Source organism: Staurois parvus, unplaced genomic scaffold (assembly GCF_062004578.1).
Source record: "Staurois parvus isolate SC_StPar_1 unplaced genomic scaffold, SC_StPar_1.0 ptg000984l, whole genome shotgun sequence".
NCBI classification, from domain to species: Eukaryota; Metazoa; Chordata; class Amphibia; order Anura; family Ranidae; genus Staurois; species Staurois parvus.
In genome coordinates, this window is record NW_028318780.1 from 396,614 (window position 1) to 423,326 (window position 26,713).

General features: G+C 42.6%; 1 protein-coding gene across 3 annotated transcripts in view; it reads right to left on the minus strand.

Annotated features, from left to right (window-relative positions):
• LOC149441443 (cadherin EGF LAG seven-pass G-type receptor 2-like) overlaps positions 1 to 26,713 on the minus strand; it is a 465,765-nt gene that overhangs the window by 268,216 nt on the left and 170,836 nt on the right. For all 3 annotated transcript variants that reach the window (XM_089657338.1, XM_089657336.1, XM_089657337.1), the window contains exons 6-9: positions 19,124 to 19,212; positions 16,034 to 16,191; positions 11,747 to 11,910; positions 5,343 to 5,468 (exon numbers count right to left, since the gene is read on the minus strand). In XM_089657338.1, the coding sequence (XP_089513464.1) occupies positions 5,343 to 5,468; positions 11,747 to 11,910; positions 16,034 to 16,191; positions 19,124 to 19,212 (537 nt within the window). The remainder of the gene's footprint in view (positions 1 to 5,342; positions 5,469 to 11,746; positions 11,911 to 16,033; positions 16,192 to 19,123; positions 19,213 to 26,713) is intronic.

A 26,713-nucleotide genomic window follows, 5' to 3' on the forward strand; every position in this document is an offset into this window, starting at 1 on the left:
CATGCGGCCCAGAAAATGCAGCTCTCCTACACTACAGCCAAGGGTCCTAAACCCTAATGGGTTAGTACTGAAGCCCTCTTGTCATCCTTATGCTATTGGCTCTCTTATGTGGCTTCACCATCGACTGCGTCCTCTCATTTTATACCCTACATTATCTTATTCTTTAACCACCTCCCGCCCGCCATATAGTAATATGACGGACACAAGGTGGTTCTCTCGTTCTGGGAGGACGTCTTACGACGTCCTCCCATTCTAACCGTGCATGTGTGGCTCCCGGAGCTTGGCGGTGCGCTGTGTCCCTCGGACATAGCAGATCACCGATCCACGGAAAGAGCCGAAGATGTCAGCTCGGTCATGTGATCAGCTGTGTCCAATCACAGCTGATCACATGTAAACAGGGAAATGCCGGTTATCGGCATTTCTCTCCTCTCGAGCTGTCACGCTGACAGCTCAAGAGGAGAGGAGAGCCGTAATTGGCATTCCGTGGAGGGGACATGTACACTGATCATCAGAGCACTGATGATCAGTGTAGCCGCAGCAGTGCCACCTGTCAGTGTCCATCAGTGCCAGCTGTCAGTGCCATGTGCCAGTGCCCATCAGTGCCACATCAATGTCACATATCAGTGCCTACCAGTGCACATCAATGCCACATATCAGTGCCCATCTGAGCTGCCTTTCAGTGCCGCCCATCAGTGTGGGTCAGTGCCGCCTATCAGTGCCCATCACTGCAGCCTCATTAGCGCACATCAGTGAAAGAGAAACATCACTTATTTACAAAATTTTATAACAAAAACTAAGAAAAACGTTTTTTTTCAAAATGTTCAGTGGTTTTTGGTTTGTTTAAGAAAAAATAAAAAACCCAGAGTTGATAAAATACCACCAAAATAAAGCTCTGTCACAGAAAAATGCTAAAAATTTCATATGGGTACAGTGTTGCATGACCCCGCAATTGTCATTCAAAGTGCAACAGCGCTGAAAGCTGGAAATTGGCCTGGGCAGGAAGGGGGTACAAGTGCCCTGTAGGCTAGTGGTTAACAGTATGGGACAGGCTGCGCATCTGTAAATCCTTATCCTCCCTCCATACCCCCTTAGCTCCTGTTTTTTGTAATCCTGAATTTATACCTGGGCTTGTGCCATCTTTATTTCAGTGGTGGATCAATAAGGGCTTTCTACGTATCGGGGACTATTTAGATGGGAATCGTCTATTTTCTTCACAATATTTTCAAGATAAGTGCCAACTACCCCCTAGCGGAATCATTTGATTTAATCAAATTGTGTCCTTTATCCAATCCAAACTTAAACTATTAACGGAACCTTTAATACTCACCTCTTTCAGACTCTTGTCAAGTTTCTGGTATACTGAAAGGTTGTATATCAATTATATATACTTCCCTTATTGATCCAACAACCAAGCTTCCTTATATGATACAGTGGGAAAGGGACTTCCATATCTCCTTAGAACTAAATGATTGTCAAGATACGGCTTACGCTTTGTCCAAAATTTCAATTAATACTACACTTATTGAATCCAATTATAAAAACACTCCTGCACTGGTACCTGGTCCCTACACGCCTAGCAACAATGTATTCTACCACGTCACCCTCCTATTTCCGGCACTGTGGGCAGGAGGAAACTATGTGCCATATTTGATGGCAATGTCCTGTGGTAATTAGATTTTGGATTTGTATATTTAATTTTATTTATTCAGCGACAGTAGTGAATATTCATAGGTCCCCGAAGGTCGCCCTTTCAAAAGTTACCCTCTGGTATCCCCAATAAATCGGTCAAACTGATTCTTTACATTCTCCTGGCTGCTAGAATTACGTTGGGAGCGATCGGTAATACCACTTGATTATGTCAAACAAACTTAATTGGATAATGATTAATGACAAGTTCACTTGTATTATTAAAAATAGTGCCTTAAAATTCGACAGTACTTGGGATCCATAGATTTGCTACCTCTCCGTTCCTTAATGGGTTTGTGGCTGGCCCTCCTCTACTTTACTCCCTTTTTTTTTCCTCCGTTCTTTCTTCCTTCTTGCTTCAATATTTTTATGATTTTTGATTCCGACAATTTACATTTGCTGTATTATGTGCTGGTGTCTGACTACAGGGTGATTATGCTTATCATTCTTGTTTTTCATGGTGCACTTTGTAGTTGATTCCTGTTTATTGTTGTGGTTTTGTTTTCTTGGCCTGTAGACTGCACCAGAGGGACTGGCTGATCATGTACCTAATGGTTTAGTCCAATTCATTCATTCCTTTATATCATGCCTGTGTCGTTTATTTTTGCACATGACTATTGTCTGGAAATTTTTGATTTTCCTACTTGTTAATCTTGTAGCTCTATATTTTGTTCTTTTAATAAAAACATTGAAATATAAAATTGGGATGAACAAAACCTGTACCCCTTATATCATGCGCCCCTATCACAGTCCCCCTTACATCAGATGTCCCCACATTGGACCAGCTACTACCATAAGCTGATGACACAAAACTAAACTTATTTGGCTGCACTCGGGAAAGGGAAGGGGAAGGGAAAGGGAAAGGAAGGGAGGGGACGGAGAACAAAAAAAAGGAAGGATAGGGAGGGAATGGATGGAGGAAGGAAAAGGAAGTAAGGAAGGAAGGAAAGAAGAGAATAGAAGAAGGAAGGAAGGGAGGGAAAGTAGAGGGAATGGAGGAAAAAAGGAAAGAAGAAAAGAAAGGAGATGGAAGAAAAAGGAAAGGAAGGGGATGGAGGAAAGGAAAAAGAGAAAGAGAAAGGGAGGGAGGAAAGGAAAGTAAAGGGAAGGAAAAAAAGGGGGGGGGGGGAGAGGAAAGAAGGGGATGTATTAAGGAAAAGAAGGGAATGGATGGAGGAAGGAAGAGAGGGAAGGAAGGAAATGGATGGAGTAAGGAGGGGATGGAAGAGGGAAGGAAGGGAAGGAAAGAAAGGAGGGGATGGAGGAAGGAAGGAAGGGAAGGAAGAAAGAAAAGGGAAGGAAAGGAAAAGGAAAGGCCAGTGTATGGTTCCCTGCTTACTAGCACATTCTGAAGCATCACACAGCTGCCAGCTGCTCTGTACAGGATTTCCCGCCCACACATCCTCTTCAGAGAAGCTGCATGGACTGGAGTGTGGGTGGGGACAGGAGGAGGCAGAGCAGATCCGGGCTCTCTCCTCAGCCATAGTTGTGGAGGATGAGGGAAGGGCTGGGTACTGTGTTAGAGAAGATGAGGCATCAGAGACCTGTGGGGGCGGAGTCCTAAAGAGCATATGTGGAGGGGTTGGACAATAGGGAAATCCGATGCACAGTCAGAGATGATTGGTGCGGTGGTGGGGACAGTTACAAGCACCAATCTCCTTGTATGGCTTTCAATGAAGCAGCTGGAAGCCGCATCTCCTCTCCCTCCCACAGCTTTCAACTGCTTCACTGAAAGCCATACAGGGAGATCAGTGCTTGTAACTGTCTCCACTGCTGCACTGACCATCCCTGACTTTGCTCCTGATATATCTCATCCATGGGTGCAGGATGTTCACAGCAGTGGACCCTCCCAACCCTCGGGGCCCGTCTGCAGTGAACATCCTGCACCCATGGATGATACGCCACTGAGGGAGGACATTGACAGTATTCAGTTTGATGCCGGTGTGTGACTGCAGACAGAGAGCATCTATTGGAGAAACTAGAGAGAGTGTATCCTGGAGGAGGGATACACGGAAAAGACCACTGTGTCCTGGAGGCTGGATCTGAATGGTAAAAGACCAATCTGTGTGTTGGAGATTCTACTGGGAGGGCTCAGGAAAAATTAGATGTGAATATACACAATACTGAATTACTATGTAAAGAGGTATTTAAAGCAGATTGGCATACATTACATTAAAAAAATTATTTAAAGTTGTAAGCCTTAAAATTTTATTGATTTTAAAGCACAATCACCACATTTAAAAGTCGTCTTTGTGAGTTTGGCATAATGAATTGCATTACAATTAGTAAAGTTTCATTCACAATGCATACATTTCAATATTTAGGTTAAACGTTGAAAGTACAAGATCTTATAATGGACACTATTTTATATGCATCTCAGTACTTTACAGTACATATGGCTTGAAGTTGGTGCGACATACCGTTACCACAATTAATCATCATGCACTAACAAAATTACTTTTACTGCTTACTGGACAAACTTTCATCAATACATTAAAAAGAAACAAAAAACCTCTTTGTTATGCATGTATACAGTTTGATAGCATCATTTAATCCAAAGCATCTGACTTTGACACTTTGTTCTGTACAGTTACATGTATGTAAAGTACTCGAAGATATTCATGTTACTGTTCATTTGGGTGGTCATTTCATACAGTTTACTGTTTTCATTTTTCTGTTTTCCTTGTAAAGGGTTCTTCTTCAATTAGGTAGAATATATTTTATGGTATCCTGTTACTAAACCCAGGACCTGCATTCTCTCAATACACAGAACATGGAATTGCAATTTTAGTAAATATAAAACTACTAAAAAACTACTAAATACCTTTTCTCATCAGCAGATACAGCAGTCTTGTGACTTCTACCAGTGTCCAGCAGAGCACAAGTTAAAGCTTGTAGAAAGTTTTCATTTTGCTCTAGGAAGATGCAGAACCCCTGACCTCTGTCTTGACAGTGCTGATTGGCCCTGTTCTGATCACATGCACTCTCCTAACAAAAATAAAACCTCTCTAGCAATACACACCAAACTGAGCGTGTGCAGAGTGACTCCATATGATATGTATTTTTGGGAGATAAGAGGGAGACACTGGAAGAAGGGGAGGATCAGATAATTCAGGATCAAACTGTATTTTTACACAGTGCAGAGGATTATCCCCTTAGGTTCCAAAGTAAGTATAACAAGTATGCTTTACTGCATATACAGACTGATTTTACTGCTGTGAGTTTAGTAACACTTTAAATACATTCTATAATTTTCATATTATCATTATATTCCTGATGGATATGTGTGTGTGATCAAGTTGGACGCAGATGCACTGACAGAGTGGAGATTGCTCAAGCAGCATGGAAAGAGCAGCGACAGCTGTGTGTGGGCTGGCAGAAAAAATAACTGGAAGGTGGGAGATGCCATAAAACGAAGTGATTATGCTTAAAGGAACCCTGTTTCCAAAGAAATGCAAAGGCTGCATTTGCTGACTTCTCTTATCTTTGTCTTCTGCTTACTTGGGTAAGCAATGTTTTTCTGAGGTCACCAACAGGGTCCCTCTCTCAAGACATGTTTTTTAAAAACAACTGTTTGCTATGGGTTACAACACATTGCTACAAATGATACAGAACAATCAGGGGTCACATTTGTGCAAAATTTGTTCATTCCTTACCTTTTTCACAGTTTTTGCCTCCATACCCCAAAGGGCATTCACAAGAATAACCATTCCATCGGTTAACACATGTTCCTCCATGCTGGCACCTCTCTGCTTCACAGTGATTTCTTTTAGTAGGGCAACCTGCAAAAATGCATTAAAAGGTTAAAAACATAGGTTTTAATCATAATCTCCCTGGTTTTCGCACTGGAATCACTTTCCGATTCATAAGAAAACAATTGGTGGCCAAAATCAAGAAAACATTTCAAAAGTACAAATCAGAGCAGTGATGGCTACTTTTGCAAACTGATGATGGAAAAATCAAAGCCCTTTGCAATACAAAAACAACCAATTCCAACCGACTCTCAATTTTTATCACTAGGAGCACCACTGAATCCAGTTATGCATTAGTTACACCATTACCTATACTTTTACATACAACTACCAATAATTACCTAACTACCTCTTGATGCGACACATCTATGATCCTCTACAAAGACTGTGAAGAAAGTGGCAGTACAAGCAGAAAGGGGGAGAGAGCAGAGATGAGCTCATCAGTTTGGTGCTGCAACTTCCATTCAGTAGGCTAAATGCTCATTTCTTGGTGGTGTAATCTGAAGTGGGGTTGTGGTGTCCTTGAAGGAATGTTTGTATCACAAGAGTGACTGAAACATTATACAATTTCTTGCACTGGCATAAAATACATATATTATATACATACCCAGTGTGTATGTGCTGTACTGTATGTGTGTGTTTATACAGGCATACCTCGGTTTACGAATTTAAATGTGGGACTTTTCGTATAGCAAAAAATTTGTAAACCAAAACGCTGTTTCCCATAAGAATGCATTGAAAACCAATGAATCTGTTCCGGAGGTCAGAAAAAAGTAAATGCTACTAAAATACAGCATGAGTTATTTTATCTAGTCATGCGGTATATTAGTAGTGACAACCATGTGTTAATGTTTCAGCTGTCAGCGGGGTGCCCCATTGACAGCTGAATGTAAAAGAATTGCCGGCAATTAAAAAAATAAATTAACGGCATGGGGTCCCTCCTCCCATCCATACCAAGCCCTTTGGGTCTGATATGGACATACCAAGCCCTTTGGATTTTGAGGGGAACTCCCACGCCAAGACTAAAAAAAAAAAAAATCCGGCGTGGGGTTCCTCCCCAAAATCCATAGCAGACCCTTATCCGAGCATGCAGCCAGGCAGGTCAGGAAAGGGGGGGGGGGACAAGCGAGCGCCCCCCACCCCTTGTGAACCATACCAGGCCACATACCCTCAAGATGGAGGGGTGCTTTGGGGCAGGGGGGCTCCCCCCCAAAGCATCTTGTCCCCATGTTGATGGGGACAAGGGCCTCTTCCCCACAACCCTGGCCGGTAGTTGTGGGGGTCTGCAGGCAGGGGGCTTATTGGAATCTGGAAGCCCCCTTTAACAAGGGGTCCTCCAGATCCCGCCCCCCCCATGTGAATGAGTATGGGGTACATGGTACTCATTCACAAAAAAACAAAAAAAGTGTAGTGTGAAAACAGACAAGACACGTTCTTTGATAAGTCCTTCATTAAAAGAAAAAAAATAAAAGAATGTTCTCCCGCTGTATATCCAACATCAATCATAACGACAGTCGCTGCTGCCGACCCAAAGAATATTAAAAAAAGGCTCCACTTCAGATGATGGCCCCCGGCCGTCTGCCTGCTCCGGTGGTTTGACAGTTTTTAAATATGTAAGGGGTGGAGCCACACGAGGACATCACCCGAGTGACCCCGCCCCATGTGACATCATTGATCTCACATGGGGTGGGGTCACATACGTGATGTCCCCAGGTGGCCCCGCCCCTTACATATTTAAGAACTGTCAAACCACCAGAACAGGCAGACGGCCGGGGGCCATCGTCAGAAGTGGAGTCTTTTTTTTTATATTCTTTTTTGGGTTGGCGGCGGACATCGTGAATGACGTTGCATCTACTGCAGGAGACAGACATTCTTTTATTTTTTTTCTTTTAATAGAGGACTTGTCAAAGACCATGTCCTGTCTTTTTTCACACTACACTTTTTGCTTTTTGTGAATGAGTAACCCTTGGATAAAGTTCTGGTGTAGATTTTGGGGGGGAACCCCACACCGGTTTTTTTTAATTTTGGCGTGGGAGTTCCCCTCAAAATCCATACCAGACCCGAAGGGCTTGGTATGGATAGGAGGGTGCACCCCACACCGTTTTTTTTTTATTTTTATGGTGGCGGTTTTTAAATGTATTTACCGCTTTTTTTTTTCTTGACTATAGCTCAGAGATTAAGCTGTTACTTTCCCCCCAGCTAAAAGAAAAAAAGTTTCCTTTTAGTTTCTTAACTCCAGGGAAAGTGACAGCTAATTCTGTGAGCTATATAGTGAAGAAAAATAAAAAAAAAACTGCAATTGCATTTTAAAAAAAAATAAAAAAAATCGGCACAGACATACACTTCGTATTGCGAAAAAAATTCGTAAAAAATTTGTAAACCAAGGCATTATTTTAAATGGATTTTAATCCGTAAACCAAAAATTATGTTAACTGAGGCGTTTGTAAACCGAGGCAAACCTGTATATAAATTATGCTAATCTCAATACGACTATTCCATTACCTTAAGAGGAACTTATGGTGATGTGATCTGGGGTAGCTCTGGAATGACCGCGAACCAGTTTGTTAAAAGCAAAACAGTTCATTTATTTGAATCATAGATAAACAAAAAGACAGGTTACTTCAGACAAAGTCAATGAACAGTCAAGGGCCACAACCAACGATTATTTTCATAATTGATTAGTTGGCCGATTGTTTTGATTAAATCGGATAAAAACCTCAAGAGAAGTTTGGTGTATCATTTAGCTAATGTGTAAAGCTTAAAAAAAAACAAAAACAATTGATTCTTGAATATCTATATGCAGTTGTAAGATTATAAACTCTACGTTTCCTCTTGTACCAAATTGTATTGTAACTCTTATGTCTACCTTCATTTTGTAAAGCGCTGCACAAACTCCTGGCACTATATAAATCCTGTATAATTATAATAATAATAATAATAATAATAATAAATAAATATAATAATCAGCTTTATGGTTAGGGAACAAAAGATCTAATCCACTCTGAGAATAACAGACAGAAGAGATATACTGTATAAACTATCCGAGGCTAAATCTGGTACATATCAGGCTCCCAGATCAAAATTTTTATTGAAAGAAAAACATTTTTTAAAAAAGACCTAAAACACTGTTTTGCAGATTTTCAGACAGCATTGTAAAATTTTTGTTTTTAGAACGTTCATTCAGTTATCTAATCATTAGTGAGGTCAAATTGACATTCGTTTTGTACCATAGTGATGGGGAAATTCGAAGGCGAATAGAAAAATTTCACTGAATGTACAAAGAATTTTCATATGAATATTATAATATTCATAATATTCTTGTCCGAAAATCAAAAAGTGTATGAGTAGTATAAGACATTTACTAGCAGCAGCATGCTTTTTTTTATCACCTGTCATGATGGGGTTAAAAAAAATTAGCTGTTTATGGTACATAAACAGCAGATAATCATTACTATAAAGGGGCTCATTTATACTGTGAAATAAATATAATACATACACACATATATATACACACACACACACATATATATATATATACACACACACACGGTACAGTATATGAAGACATGAAGGGTGGAGGGGTGATATAAATCTTAGCTTTTAGTACTACTTTGCCTTTAGTACTACTTTGATATAAAAATATTTTTATATCAAAGTAGTACTAAAGGCGAAGACTTTTTTGCATAGTATAGAGTGCCCCTATATCAAGGTAAAAAAACTTCCGCCTTTATCACTTCCTTTTCCTGTCCAGGACTACATGATGCATTGCTCCTCACATATTCATATTCACAATTTCTCAGGTACTTACTGACATGTATGAATGGTGTACTGAGCTGCAAGTGTACTTCACTGTTGTATATTGGCATGTAAACAAATAATGCGTTCTATATTTAGGCCAACTAATTATCTGACCAACTAATTGATTATGAAAATAGCTGACAACTATTTTCATAAATCGATTGTCGATTAGTTGTTTCAGCCCTAGAACAGCCCAAATTTTGGTATCTCAAAATTAAACTTCAGGCTCACAGCCAATCTTCGGTCCCCTACAGGGGTTAGGCCCCTCCATAGTAAAAGGTGCCAGGCAGGCCACATGAGGAGGGTTAGCAGCCCACGTCTAAGCTAGGCTACACAACTTGTGAGTCTCTCTTCCACTCACTTCCCTGACACAGGTGCTGATTTCCCTCTGCTGACTTTCAAGCCTTCCTCACCTGGGACTTAACTCCTTCAGGACCAAAGCCTGGTAGTCAGGGTTTGGAGGCTTTTTCCACCCTGTCTCTTTGAACCTCCAAAATCCTGGGTCCCCAATACAAATTTAGCAATCCAGAGAGTACTTGAAATCAGTCCTCTCCAGCCAAACCTAATACGGGACACATCACCCTGCATAGGCGAGAACCCCGAGTACCACAATGTCTCTACAACTGTCCCCCCTAAAGTGACCACAACCCAAATATCAGGTAAATGTAGGACACATTCCCAGTATCCTGTACAGTGTATTTACTGTATTACTTTTGTTTCTATTGTGAGCTTTACCTAATATGAATGTGTTATATCATTTTCAGAATTATACATGCCTGATAAGCAATATTTTCACACAGAATGACAAATTCTACCTATTCCCTTTCAAGGCACACAAGACTACTTTTGGGATAGGAAGAGCAGCAGGGAAAATTCACTATTTGACTGAATAGTTTTGGCTTCAGACTGATCTCTAGAATATCAAAAATCAGGGAAAAGGGAATTGGGAAACGCTGGGGAATCCACGTACAGTGTCTAAAAGTGGAGGTGCCACCAGAATGTCTGGAAGAGTGCTACCTAATCAATATGAAAAAAACAAAAAGAGAGGAAGAAAAAAGGCTGCACATCTTAAAAGGCTAGCCTCAAAAGAAATTTATCATGCACCGTAAACCGTAATAGGCCATCGGAGACAAGATAATCCTGCATGACAGAGGACTCTATCCCCTAAGATATCAAGAGGGAACCCTCAGGGATGGACCAGGGATAGAGTCGGTCCACTAGGACTAAACTGACCCAACCCTCCAACACCCAACCTCTGACACAAACCACAAGAAACCCCTCCCCTAGATGAAGGACCCTAATGTCCCACCACCCCCCTCACAAAGGAGAGAGAGGAGCTGAGAGAGATAATACCAGCCCACTGACACCCCAAACCCCCCCAACACCCACTAGATGGAGAATAAGCCTACTGCACACACCGGGAGCTCCTGAAAGTGCCAACCATACAGATAATTAACACAGCTAAACAACAGACATCAGTGCATAAACATATAGCATAAGTATATAGCAATATGCAAAGGCCAGTGTGGCCATGGCTGCTGGCCAAAGAGGATAACAAGGTAGAAAGTCACTGTAGAGGGCAAAGGTCTCAGTCTCAAAGTACATGCAATAGGTGGTATAAATAACCTCTTGTGTGACCAGGAGCTGGTCAGTAAAAAAGTAAGAGATTGAGAGCACGAGCTGACTGAGTACTGGGAAGAGTGAGGGAAGACAGAAGGGCTGATTATGAACTGGGGACAAAGTAAAAAGAGGCTGGGGCCATCAAGGACAGGAGGAAATGAAAGAGTTGAGTAAGAGAAATGGCAATGTGAATTAATAGAAAGAAAACTGACTTTAGACTGGGGATAGAGGTGGCTGAACATGATCTGCTCATTGATCAATGAAGGAATATATACTGTATACTGGGTTTGAGCATGGTTGGGGCATAAAAGGAAAATCATTGGGGAAGGGGGGTAGCAACATAAAGCTGGCATGGATTATGGATAGAGAAAGGGGACAGAGAGAGAGACACTGATTAATACTAAGGGGTGGAGGGAAAAAGAACAGCAGCTGAATATGTTCCACTGGTAGACGATGCAGAAGAGAAACAGACGGAGAACTAGAGGATGAAGAGAGAAGATACAGAAAGGGAAATAATCACGGAACTGGGGAGAGGAGTCATGTAGGAACGGTCAATGAGTGTACACTGCTTAGAGAAAATATAAGGCAGAAAAGACAAAAAATTGTGGAGAAAGAGGAGTGCAGAGAACAAGAGACATTGGAAAAACAAAGTGGTGACAAGGCAAAAGGTCTTACAGATAAGGTACATTAAATACACTCAGGATCTGAGAGTCTGTACAACTGACTGCAGAAAATGGTATTAAGGTGAGAGATCAATTTGTGGCAGAGATGATTAGAGGTGAGGTGAACAGTGGGGAGAAACCTGAAAAAGCAGCTAACATGGACAGTGAAAAGGCAGCTGCCTTAGAACATAGTGTGGATGGTTGATGGATGTAGTTTTTGTTACTTACCTGGAACAGTTCCGTTGTTTGCAATGTACTTCCCAAGGTCTACTGCTTTGTTATCTATAATAAGGGTTTTCATGCAGCCCACAAAGTACTTGTGTCTCACAGGAAAGTCCTCAGGTAGATTAGGAATTCCCCCCAGTAAAAGAGGGCCTGTTAGATCCAGGGACCTATGTTAGAAAGGCACATTTTTTAACATTATTTCATGGATGCATAAACTCTTATACCCTCATAAATACATTTCCTAGTCCTACATAAGTGAGGTTGGATTGACTATTAGACACAGCAGACTTGTATCTAAAAGCAGAAGAGAAAAAGGAGGTGGCTTTCCACTGTACAAACAATGGTCACAAATGTATCCCAATTAAAAGTAATACAGATATCTCATATAATTTTATTTACACAATGTTACAACATTCTTTAAAACTGTAGAATAAAAGCATTTTGTGAATAATCCTAGCACTAGATTTGTGTACCACAGACTGCGTACCTACAGGCTCTAGAAACAGAATTCTGTCCCTGTGAATAACCTAGGATAGCCTGGGCAATAGACTGATAAGCAAGCATACCAAAACAACATCATCTTTGCTCCACTTTGTATATTTTTAAAAAGTTGTAGTGTAATAAGTCCAATATGTGCAAATTTACATATTGCAGGTATTACACTAAAATAGCAATTCATATTACAAGACATGACTGTTCTGGCATTCCGCAAAACATAATTCAAAAAGTGCAGCGCAATTCTAAAAATAAAGATTAATGCAAAAAAAATGGAAAAAGTGAACATCAATGATAAAAGTCCAACATAGACAAATAACCATGCTCAAATATTACAAAAAGTCCACACAATGTGTGAATAGTGCTTCCAGGAATCCTAATTTCTGAAAGCACTATTTGCACATTTTGTGGACCTCTTGTAATATTTGAGCACAATTATTTGTCTCTGTTTGACCGTTATCTTTGGTGATCACTTTTTCTATTTTCCGTATTACTTATTGTTTTTAGAATAACACTGCACTTTCTGAATTATATTTTGTAAAGTTTGTTGTATCTGTTAAACAGTGGCAGCAGCTTCTTCTAACTTGTTACAGTGGGGCAAAAAAGTATTTAGTCAGCCACCAATTGTAAGTTCTCCCACTTAAAAAGATGAGGCCTGTAATTGGCATCATAGGTAGTCCTCAACTATGAGAGACAAAATTAGAAAAAAAATCCAGACAATCACATTGGCTGATTTGAAAAGAATTTATTTGCAAATTATGGTGGAAAATAAGTATTTGGTCACCTACAAACAAGCAAGATTTCTGGCTCTCACAGACCTGTACCTTCTTCTTTAAGAGGCTCCTCTGTCCTGCACTCATTACCTGTATCAATGGCACCAGTTTGAACTTGTTATCAGTATAAAAGTCACCTGTCCGCAACCTCAAACAGTCATACTCCAAATTCCACTATGGTGAAGACCAAAGAGCTGTCGAAGGACACCAGAAACAAAATTGTAGACCTGCACCAGGCTGGGAAGACTGAATCTGCAATAGGCAAGCAGCTTGGTGTGAACAAATCAACTGTGGGAGCAATAATTAGAAAATGGAAGACATACAAGACCACTGATAATATATATAATCTCCCTCAAGCTCCACGCAAGATCTCACCCCGTGGCGTCAAAATGATCACAAGAACGGTGAGAAAAAATTCCAGGACCACACGGGGGGACCTAGTGAATGACCTGCAGAGAGATGGGACCAACGTAACAAAGGCTACCATCAGTAACACTACGCCGCCAGGGACTCAGATCCTGCAGTGCCAGACGTGTCCCCCTGCTTAAGCCAGTATATGTCCGGGGCCATCTGAAGTTTGCTCGAGAGCTTTTGGATGATCCAGAAGAGGATTGGGAGAATGTCATATGATCAGATGAAACCAAAATAGAACGGTTTGGTAGAAACACAACTCGTCGTGTTTGGAGGAGAGAGAATGCTGAGTTGCATCCAAAGAACACCATACCTACTGTGAAGCATGGGAGTGGCAACATCATGCTTTGGGGCTGTTTCTCCACAAAGGGACCAGGACGACTGATCCATGTACAGGACAGAATGAATGGGGCCATGTATCGTGAGATTTTGAGTGCAAACCTCCTTCCATCAGCAAGGGCATTGAAGATGAAACGTGGCTGGGTCTTTCAACATGACAATGATCCCAAACATACCGCCTGGGCAACGAAGGAGTGGCTTCGTAAGAATTTAAAGGTCCTGAAGTGGCCTAGCCCAGTGGTGGGCAACCTTTTTTTTCAACTGAGCCAAATCTCGCCAAAACCACAATTAAAATTTATTTTGAGAGCCACATTTTTAAAACTGAAAATACATCCCCCATATAGTAATTCATCCCCCATATAGTAATTCATCCCCCATATAGTAATTCATCCCCCACATAGTAATTCATCCCCCACATAGCAATTCATCCCCCACATAGTAATTCATCCCCCATAGTAATTCATCCCCCATATAGTAATTCATCCCCCATAGTAATTCATCCCCCATAGTAATTCATCCCCCATAGTAATTTATCCCCCATAGTAATTCATCCCCCCTATAGTAATTCATCCCCCATATAGTAATTCATCCCCCCTATAGTAATTCATTCCCCATATTGTGTCAATTCACTTACCTTTGCTCCGCGCGTTCCTCTCACCGTGTTCCCGCGCCGTTCCGGTCTTCAGGGCGGACTGTGAGAGGAGAGGAGTTCGTCACGCTGCCCCGCCTACATCCTGACAGCCAATGTTTGCCACGCTCCGCGGGCCGGATTAAAAGGTCCGCCGGGCCAAAGTTTGCCCATTGCTGGGCTAGCTACAGAGTCCTGACTTTTGGGGCGGCCGCCCGAGAGGAGGGAGGGGAGCGGGCGCCCGGCACACAGAAGAGCCGCATTAAAATGTGTAAAGAGCCGCATGTGGCTCGCGAGCCGCGGCTTGCCGACCACTGGCCTAGCCAGTCTCCAGATCTCAACTCCATAGAAAAACTTTAGAGGGAGTTGAAAGTCCATGTTGCCCAGCGACAGCCCCAAAACATCACTGCTCTAGAGGAGATCTGCATGGAGGAATGGGCCAACATACCAGCAACAGTGTGTGCCAACCTTGTGAAGACTTACAGGAAACGTTTGACCTCTGTCATTGCCAACAAAGGATATATAACAAAGTATTGTGATGAACTCTTGATATTGACCAAATACTTATTTTCCACCATAATTTGCAAATAAATGCTTTCCAAATCAGCCAATGTGATTGTCTGGATTTTTTTTTCTCATTTTGTCTCTCATAGTTGGTCTACCTATGATGCCAATTACAGGCCTCTCTCATCTTTTTAAATGGGAGAACTTGCACAATTAGTGGCTGACAAAATACTTTTGCCCCACTGTATATAAACATTTTTTCAATCTTCAATAAACTCAATGTGGATGCGGTAATATATGTGTCATTGTATTCTGATGGCAGGGAGACTTCCCTGCCATTAGAATACACTGAACAGCACTGCTGTCTATAGCCAGCGGTGCTGAATGAGCAGGGAAAATCTGCCAAGCTGGTTGTACAGAAGTCGAATGTTAGTTTGACTTTTGCTCAACCATGCCCATGCATAGATCGAAATTTGGCGGATTCCTGCTGAACTGGTCGACTCATGCATGCTCGGTTCTATACACTGTGGCACAGATACCAAACGTGCAGCTTTCGATAATGTAAATATCCGCAATACCTGTCATTGAAGACTATAATTGTTAAGTGACAGATCTCTAGGTTTGTAAATGCAGCCTATTAGAAGTTTTGGTTCATTTTCTGAATCTGTGAATGATATCAATATGCAATTTAAACTACCTTCTAATAACTACAACTAAAATAATCTGAGCTTGCCAACACATGATAGGCAGACTCTTAATTAACTGTTTCAATTCATAAACATTTTCTAGTTGTTCAAAAATTACTAAACTACCCAAAAAGAAGCGTGCATTGCATGGTAAAATAAACGTATATCATTACATGTATGCAAAACAAACAAACACCTACAGAAGTCAACTCCAAAGAAATCCAGAAACTATGTACACAGCCTATTTTGTGTTCAGATGATGGTCACACAGTTTTAAATTGTGAATTTGCTAACCAGCAAAAACCATGCCCTTTCTAATGTATTGGTGTCATCATATTCTGTTATTGCTTGCTTTCTTTGCATAGTCATTCTTTTTTAACCAGTTCTCTTTGCAAATAGTTTGATATTTATTTCATAATACTCATCAATGCATTAGTATTCATATGCAACTTACTTCTTTGTTCCTGATTGCATCCCTTGTGCAGCACACGTGTAGTTTTCCAAGATATCTCCAAAATGCAAAGACATTTCAGTGTTACAGTTGTCAACAGTTACCACAGCCACCTTCTGTTCTGAGGGTCCAAGCAAGTTCCCAGATTTGCCTATAACTGGCTAAATAAACATAGACATGAATAACATATCACTTTGTATTCACTGCTACTAGACTCTTGTCTCCTTCGTTAAGCATTTGCCTAGAAGTGAACCAGTCAGAACTAGGCTAATGCAAAGATTGAAATATTCAGTCTCATATTATAACTGTGCAGGTTTTCTAATGATATATGTGCATTTCTTACCTTATTTATATTCACCTATTCATTCTAAACCTGACCCTTCAACTTGTTTTATAATATATATATATATATATATATATATATATATATATATATATATATATACACACACACACACACACACACACACACACATATATACATACATACATACATACACACACACAGTGGTGTATGTAGGTTTTGTGCTGCCCTAGGGAATAAGAGTCGGGCTCTGCATATACCATCAAGCAACCCGCAGCCTCTCTCGGATCCCACCTGATCCCCTTGTCGAGAGTGTGTCCCTTCTTCAGACCCTTCTTCCAGGGGGCAGTGCTGTCCCCCTGAAAAATACCGCCCTAGGCAAATGCCTTGTGGTAAATACACCCCTGTATATCTATCTATATACACACACACACACACACACACACACACACACACAGTGAGAAACAGAAGTATTTGAACGCCCTGCGATTTTGCAAGTTCTCCCACTTAGAAATCATGGGAGGGGTCTGAAATTCACATTGTAGGTGCATTCCCACTCAGAGACAGAATTTATAAAAAAAAAAAAAATTCAGTAAATCACATTGTATGATTTTTAAAGAATTTATTTGTCTTGCACTGCTGAACATAAGTATCTGAACACCTGAGAAAATCAGTGTTAATATTTGGTAAATTTGCAATTACAGAGCTCAAACATTTCCTGTAGTTCTTGACCAGGTTTGCACACACTGCAACAGGGATTTTGGCCCACTCCTCCACACAGATCTCCTCTAGATCTGTCAGGTTTCGGGGCTGTCGCTGAGCAACACAGAGTTTCAGCTCCCTCCAAAGATGTTCTATTGGATTTAGGTCTGGAGACTGGCTAGGCCACTCCAGAACCTTGATATGCTTCTTACGGAGCCACTCCTTCGTTATCCTGGCTGTGTGCTTCGGGTCGTTGTCATGTTGGAAGACCCAGCCATGACCCATCTTCAATGCTCTGACTGAGGGAAGGAGGTTGTTGCTCAAAATCTCACAATAAATGGCCCCATTCATCCTCTCCTTAATACAGTGCAGTCGTCCTGTCCCCTTCACAGAAAAGCACCCCCAAAGCATGATGTTACCACCCCCATGCTTCACAGTAGGGATGGTGTTCTTGGGATGCAACTCATCCTTTTTCCTCCAAACACGACGAGTGAAGTTTAGACCAAAAAGTTCTACTTTGGTCTCATCTGACCACATGACTTTCTCCCATGCCTCCTCTGGATCATCCAGATGGTCATTGGCAAACTTCAGACGGGCCTGGACATGTGGTGACTTGAGCAGGGGAACCTTCTGTGCAATGCATGATTTGAAACCATGACGGCGTAGTGTTCTACCGACAGTGACCTTTGAAACTGCAGTCCCAGCTCTCTTCAAGTCATTGACCAGCTCCTCCCTTGTACTTCTGGGCTGATTCCTCACCTTTCTTATCAGTGATACCCCACGAGGTGAGATCTTGCATGGAGCCCCAGTCCGAGGGAGACTGACAGTCGTCTTTAGCCTCTTCCATTTTCTAACAAGTGCTCCAACAGTTGACCTATTTTCACCAAGCTGCTTGGCAATTGCCCCGTAGCCCTTTTCAGCCTTGTGGAGGTCCACAATTTTGTCTCTGGTGTCTTTTGACAGCTCTTTGGTCTTGCCCATGGTAGAAGTTGGCGTCTGACTGACTGTGGGGTGGACAGGTGTCTTTAAAGAGCTCAGATAGGTGCTACTAAGTTAGATGAATGAGTGGAGTAGAGGTGGACTTTTTAAAGGCACAGTAACAGTAAGAGCCAGAATTCTTGCTGTTTCTTAGGTGTTCAAATACTTATGTTCAGCAGTACAAGACAAATTCTTTAAAAATCATACAATGTGATTTCCTGAATTGTTTTTTTAAATTCTGTCTCTGAGAGTGGGAATGCACCTACAATGTGAATTTCAGACCCCTCCATGATTTCTAAGTGGGAGAACTTGCAAAATAGCAGGGTGTTCAAAAACGTCTGTTCCTCACTGTATACATACACACACACACACACAAACACACACACACGATTTAGCATTTCCGCGTAGGCAGCGCGCGCCCTACCCGCGCCGCCATTCGTGGCCGTGGAACATATTCCCCACACTATTACGCCGCCACCACCACCATCCTGAACGTTTGATACAAGGCAGGATGGATCCATGCTTTCATGTTGTTTATGTCAGAACCCTACCATTTGAATGTTGCAGCTGAAATTGAATGCCCATTCTCCTCTGACATCAACAAGGTATTTTCGCCCACACAACTGCCACTTGCTGGATAATTTCTCTTTTTTGGACTGTTCTCTGTAAACTCTAGAGATAGTTGTATGTAAAAATCCCAGTAGGCTAGCAGGTTTTTTGAAATACTCAGACCAGCCTGTCTGGCTTCAACAACTATGCCAAGTTCAAAGTCACTTAAATCTGCTTTCTTCCCAATTCGGATGCCCGGCTTGAACTTCAGCAAGTCATCTTCACCACATCTAGATACCTAAATGCATTGAATTGCTGCCAAGTGATTGGCTGATTAGAAATTTGTGTTACCAAGCAATTGAAGAGTTGTAACTAATAAAGTGGCCGGTGAGTGTATGCAAGACTGAAAGCACATTTAAGCAGGAAAGCTTGTATAACTAATAAGCAAATGTGCCTATATTCTCATATTTATGACCTATGCACCATAACAATGCTTTTACAACACACACCAAAATATTTGATCGTAAAATGAGGCTTGATGCCATACCCTGTTGTCTCACCTTGTTAAAATAATGAAGATGAACTGTGTGCCACTGTCCATCACTTACTCCACCAGGAGTAAAGGGGGAAACTGTTGTAGTAAATTCACCTAGATGAAAAAAGGATATCTTACTGGAATTCTAAACTTTAAACAGAAATGAAGTCCTTTATTTTATACACAAGTATCAGAGAAGCAGTCCAACTACTTTAGCCAGATGCAACCACACCAATTTCCATATACAATATGTACCATATATGACACAAAAGTGTCATTGCCTCCATTAATTTAGAAACCTGAAGTTCCAGTACTAATGCAACATGTTAATACATGTCCCCCAAAGCCTCTACACTGAGAATTGAGCAATCAAACACCGCTGATTGCTCAGTTCTCCCTTCCGCACTGAGCATAGAGCAGTGACTGTCAGGAAGGATTTCTTTGTAGGCTGTTGCTGTGTATTCACTTAAAGCTTTAAAGGGTATGTAAACCCTAAGGCCTCATGTATACTGGGGCTCTTGTAATCAGTCTGTGGACAGCCATTTTCAGGTTTCTCCAAAGATGTTCAATAGGGTTAAAGTGAGGGCTATGGCTGAGCCACTCTAGGACATTCACAGGAGTTGTCCGTAAGTCACACCCATGTTGTCTTTGTTGTGTGCTTAGGATCATTGTCATGTTGGAAGGTGAATCTTCAGCCCAGTCTGAGGTCCTGAGCATTGTAGAACAGGTTTTGAGTGAGGATATCTCCGTACTTTGCTCCATTCAGCTTTCCCTAAACCCTGACCATTCTCCCAGTCCCCGCTGCTGAAGAGCACCCCCAGAGCATATTGCTGCCACCACCATGCTTCACTGGTGGGATGGTATTTGGCAGGTGATGAGCGGTGCCTGGTTGCCTCCAGACCTAACATTTGGAATTGAGGCCAAACAGACTGTGAGGAACAAGATTCTCTGATCTAATGAAACCAAGATGGAACTGAGTCCTTCTGGTGCTCGTTTTGCAAACTCCAAGCAGGCTTCCATGTGTTTTGCACTGAGGATATGCTTCTGAGGCACAGGGAGAACATGGAAACTCTGTACAGGTAGTGTCATGGTTGGGATTCTGACTGATGACCCTAGTGCTGCCAGGCACATGTGCTAACCACTTAGCCACTGTGCTGCCACATAACATAGTATAACAACACAAAATAAAAGTGAGGGGGGTTTGAATACTTTTGTGAATTCACTGTAGGTCTGTTAAATATATAGTGTGAAAAATACCTTTTAATTCTGTCAGAAATCTTGTGAGCTTATAACTTCCTGTGCTCTATGCCTGTGAATAACGGGGGGTTGGGGGGAGGTGGTGAGTAGAGGGGGAAGAGATGAGGAGAGGTCTTTCATCTTTCTAATGTATTAGAAAACTAAAGTGGTTGTAAAGGCAGAAAAATTTTACCTCAATGCATTGTCTGGATTAAGGTAAAAGAAAAAAAAAACCTTCTGTAATCAGCTAACCCCCCCCAAGCGCCCCCTAAATACTTACCTGAGCCCAATCCAAATGTTGTGCACTGCTCTCTCTCTCCCTCCTCTATCTACTGACAGACACAGCATTGCTCAGTACCTGCCTCCCACTCCCTCCTCACTGGACATGGAGGCAGAAGTGGGAGCCATTGGATCCTGCTGCTGTAAATCAAATCCAGTGATAATGGAGGCAGGGGCTGAGTCATGCTGTAAGTGTCAAAAGATGCACACATCCTGGCTCAGGATAGCCCACACACGTACCCCCTTGCTATGGAAGCACTTAAAGGGAGGAGGAGCGGGGGATCCCAGGAGAAGAGGATCAGGGCTGCTTTGTGCAAAACCATTGCACAGAGCAGGTAAGTATGACATGTTTGTAAAGGTACAGTTTTTGTAAAATAATAATCACTTTAAATTTGGCAGGGCTGATACCAAGTGCATACAAATTCAGAGCTGAAAATACACTGTGTTATCAAGTCAAAGTCAAAGGTAGAACGCTAGATTTCTGGTACATCAACAGTTATTTTTCTGTACTTCCAGGATGTTTAAATGGATTAAACACAAGGAAATGCAAAGATGTTCTAAATATGATTTTATTTATTTTGCCTTGGCAAAAACTTTATTATTATCAAGGTTTAGAATAATAAATATTGGAAGGTAATTGGAGTCCACCTTGAAAGAGCACTGGATCCACCAGAAAAAATAACCATTTCTTTAGCTCCATAGAGATGGGTAAGGGGAAATTAAAGTGCTTGGATAACAGAGTGAGTTCCACACTTTTAGGGCAAGAGAGGCCAATGTGATTTAGGCCTTTGTCAACAAGGTCAAGAGCAGAATTGTGAGCTGGATCAAGCAGGAGTCATTCATGTCTGAGTAGGTACATAAGGTAAATCATCAGAAGCAGTTGAGAAAGCTGTTGCTGAACAATTTCAGCAAGTATGTATGACATACTGTAGAATATATGTTTCAAGGGGGTGTGTCTTGTCTCATGATTATGATGGCCACTTATATCCTCAGTTCAGACATGAGGAGGGTACTTCATCCGCTTTCTAGGCCAGTACACCCACTCACCATGGCAAAACAGGGTGCAATCCAGTGTCGATCAATCCACCTGCCGATCCCAGGATCCAACTGAGCAGGAATATCCCAGAGATCTTCCACACCCAGGAACCAGATCCCTTATGGGCCTCCTGCTCTCCTCAGCCCTCAGCAGTCGTACTGTCTCCCGAGACATTTCGCATCGATCCCGCTCCCATCCGACCAGGCAGCAGCTCCAGATCAAACAAAGTATCTTTCTCCCATGTCAGACCTGCAGACCATCACCTCTGACATCACATCCAGTGTCACAGAGGTGATATCGGACCTCAAGGAAGACCAGTGCGCCATCTCCACCTGCCTTCATGCAAGATAGCTACTGCTGTGATACTGCCCTGCAGACTCTTCACAGGGTTTCTTGCTATCACAACAGTCATCTCACTGAAATCCATAGCCACTTGGAAGACCTGAATAACTGAGGGAGATGACACAATTTACATATCCGCGGGCTCCCTGAGACAGTGGCACAAGACCAGCTCCATGTGGTGCTCCTTGCCATCTTCAACTTGCTGCTGGAGAGACCAGTGGAATCTCCCATTGAGATGGGGTGCTAGCATCGGGCGCTCAGTCTGCCTCGTAGAGAGACAGATCCACCGTGTAATGTCATCTTCTGCCTCCTCAGCTTCTGACTCATAGAGGAGATCCTCCATGAGGCTCACAGCAAAGATCGGTTGGTCTATTGAAGGGACCACCATCCAGCTCTATCAAGATCTGTCCCAGATCACCCCTCCAGAATCACAGGTCTATTCGCCCACTCCTGACCGTCCTCCAGGAACGCTGCATTCCTTACTATTGGAAGTTCCCGCTCTGCCTCTCAGTCACCAGAGCTGGACATACCTCCATGCTTCGCATGCCCACACACCTATATGCCTTCTGTGAGCAACTGGATATACCATATGTGCAGCTACCTGAATGGTACAACACCTTTCGGTTCCCATCTTCCACCTGCTGACCAACCTGAGCGCTCCCTTCGCTGAGGCCAACAGCGAGAGCAAGCTACCTCTTCACTGCATTGCAACTGACCACCAGGATACCCCAAAGCCATCTTGGATCCTCAATTAGAGATTTGCCGCTTGATCTCCACTGTTGACTGATCTTTCCTGTCTCCGCACTATTCGGTTGGATCTCATCCTGGCCGAATAAGTATGACTCTTTGCTGGGCCTGTCTGCTACCTATTGCTGACTTACCTTCCCCTTTTTTTTTTTTCTTCGTTTTGCTATCCTTTGTGGTCTGGGTTCTGCAAATGTACTATCTACCTCTGGGATCCATCTGTTGGCCGAGTAAGCCCACTCTTCCTCCTTGACATTAGCCCTCCATCTGCAATTATGTCTGGGGGCCCCACTGAACTAGCACCCTTTCTAAATGGGGAATCTGCAGGACTCCTGGCCTCCAACGCCTAGCTCTACTTTCTTTTTTTTCCATTTGAATACATGGAACACAAGGATGAGATCGCTCCTGATTAAGGATTCCGACCTTTACAATCACCACCTTCCCCCTTGAATGATCCGTCCTGGGTCTCAGCCTCTCATTGATCTAGGGGGTCTTCATCCAGTTTCAAAAGGCCACCTGTTGAGCTGGCCAATGTACCGCTGGGATCCCCCTTCCCCTACATTCCTTTTCCACACCCTCCCCCTTTTTTTTCTTCCCAGGACCCTGCTTTCGCCATTAGCAATCATTTTAATAGACCCAAGTCTGATTTACTACTACTGCCTCTCTCAAACTGCCAACTCTGCAGTGTAATTGTATACTGTCTGTAATTGTCCCTGTTGGACGATTTCTGTATTTTTCTTTTGGCTAGACATCCCGGACTCATCTCTACGACACCTTAAAACTAATGTTTCATTCAAATGGGCACCATCATTTATAAGGTATCAAGGTACTAACCTTCCTAGGGACCCTACGTTTTCATAAATAAGTTCTCAATAAATTTTCCTCCTCTCTTAACTGTGATCAAACAAGATCTTGCTAAATGACAATGATGAACTCTTAGTTCGGCAGGTGCAACATCATAAAAATGAATATCCTTTCCCACATATTTGTTCTACAAGCCTTTCCTATTCATTTTCAGACTTCGTTTTTGAGAGCCATCAATAGGACTTTTACTTACTTTGTCTGGGCTCGCGCAAACCCAACTTCCCAAATCAACTCTCCACCTATCAAAATTACATGGTGGCATGGGGTTATCTGATGAAATCATCAAAAATTATCAGGCCACCTGCCAACTAAATAGAGTAATTGACTGGTGCCGACAATGTTGCCCTCAAGCAATGGGTGTCCATTGACTAGGCAGCTTCAATTGTTTTGTATCCAGGCTCTCATGGTGCTTGGAAGGAGTCTCTCAAAAGCTTAGATTAAATCCCACAATTGGGGAGACTTGGCACATTTGTTCCAATGTCTTTAAAGATAAACTGATGTCTCCATGTCCCTCCCCAATTTATTCCTAATAATGACAACCCATCTTTCAGCCCAGTTCTTATTGACCCATAATACACAGTCTTTGTTTTACCAAAATTTATTTCAGGATAGGCACTTCATAGTATCGGGTCAATGACATTCTGTCCTTGCATCCTATTCTGTCTAATCTCAACTTTTAGTGCAGACTACAACTATCACATTTTCTTGCCTCTCTCCCACCAGCTAACCTATGCAATTTGAGCAACTTTCGGACTCTATGACACTCTTTTGTCATGCTATGCATTTGATACATCGCTTACTCCATTCTCCCCTGGCAGATATCTAACTGCTGTATATTTCTAGGAGGAACTGGACCTCCAGTTCAGTTTCTCACAAAAACAGATAGAATATTGATTTTTACATATAAAACCTCTGTCTGGTTCAGATATCAGGAGTCTGGGTTTAGAATCTTGACTAGGTGGCACTACACTACAAATAGACTGCAAAAAATGTTCCCACAAAGCTTGGAGATCTGCTTAAGACATGGAGAAGCAGTGGGGGACTTGCTTCATATTTTTTGGTCCTGTACCAAGCTTCATACCTTTTGGTTGTAAATCCTACTGGAGGCAGCCAATTCTCAAATCTATGCATATATAGTATTACGATCTTCACCTACCTATCAGAAACTATACATAAAGGCCCTGATTTACTATTGTGCCTGGGCGCATTTCCGTGGGCGAACGTCTAATTTTTACAAGCGACCATCTACTTTTACCCTGCAACGAGATTTACTATTGAGCAGCGTCCATAAGTAGACGCCCAATCGAATTTACTAACGAGACACGCGCCCGGAATCAGACTCACAAAGCAGACTTGCTAAGAGGCATGTCTAACACCATGAAAGATCACTGCAGAGACATGTCCACTTTGAAATTTTCTTTGCCAAATATCAGGACTTCACTTTAAACAATATCTGCCATTTCAAAAAAAAAAAAATTAAGAATGTGTTAAAAAGAGTTTTTTTAAAGCAAAACAACACAGTAAAAAACTAGACACCCGTGCAGTGTCTTTGGCTGATATAAATGCCCATGTGCAGAACACATTTTAGACATCCTCTGTGGGCACTTGCTTTTTAGCCACTGCTCAATAGTAAATCTCAGTGCCGATTCCTCTGACAGCCGACACTCGGTCGCGTCTACTGTGTTTAACAAACAGCACTAAACATATCTGTATGTATTCTAATTTGATTCCCTTAGTTCTAGTGATTCTATTTTTGTTTCTTATCCATTATAATTATTTCTGTAATGATTTTACTTATTTCGAAGGTCTAGATAATATTTATTTTGGCAGCTGAATGTAAAAATAAAGGTCCGCAAAAAAAACAAAAACAAAAAAACAAAACAAAAAAAACACAGCGTGGGCCCCCCTCAATATCCATACCAGACCCTTATCCGAGCATGCAGGTCAGGAAAGGGGGACGAGCGAGCGACCCCCCCCCCTCCTGAACCATACCAGGCCACATGCCCTCAACATGGGGGGGGTGCTTTGGGGCAAGTGGGGCTCCCCCCCCAAAGCACCTTGGCCCCATGTTGATGGGGACAAGGGCCTCTTCCCCACAACCCCAGATTTGGGGGCCCCCAGATTCCGCCCCCCCCCCCACGTGAATGAGTCTACGGTACATGGTCCCGCAACTCATTCACAAAAAAACAAAGTGTGGTGTAAAAAAAAAAAAAACACAGTACAGGGTCTTTGACAAGTCCTTTATTAACACAATGTCCCCCGAAGTAGATCCAATGTCAATCATGGCGGCAGCGGTGACCCTATTTAAGAACTGTCACCCTGTCTCTCCACTGAGGCTAACTAGCTGAATGCAGGAGACAGTTCTTATATAGGTAAGGGGCGGGGCCAGCAAGCATGTGACATGGGATGGGGTCACTCGGATGATGTCCCCGGCTGGCCTCGCCCCTTACCTATATAAGAAGTGTCTCCTGCATTCAGCTAGTTAGCCTCAGTGGAGAGACAGGGTGACAGTTCTTAAATAGGTAAGGGGCGGGGCCAGCCGGGGACATCATCCGAGAAACCCCGCCCCATGTGATATCAATGATGTCACATGGGGCGGGGTTTCTCAGATGATGTACCTGGCTGGCCCCGCCCCTTACCTATTTAAGAACTGTCAGCTAGCCTTTTTTTCACAAGGCTGGAAGCCTCTGACGGGAGCGGAACTTTTTTTTTTTTTTTCAGGTCGCTGCCGCCACCGTGATTGACGTTGGATCTACTTCGGGGGACATTGCTTTAATAAAGGACTTGTCAAAGACCCTGTACTGTGTTTTTTTTACACCACACTTCCAGATTCTGATAAGCCCCCCGCTCGCCGAACCCAACAACCACCGGCCAGGGTTGTGGGGAAGAGGCCCTTGTCCCCATCAAGATGGGGACAAGGTGCTTTGGGGGGGAGCCCCCCCTGCCCCAAAGCACCCCTCCATCTTGAGGGTATGTGGCCTGGTATGGTTCACAAGGGGTGGGGGGCGCTCGCTTGTCCCCCCCCCCTTTCCTGACCTGCCTGGCTGCATGCTCGGATAAGGGTCTGGTATGGATTTTGGGGAGGAACCCCACGCCGGATTTTTATTTTTTTTA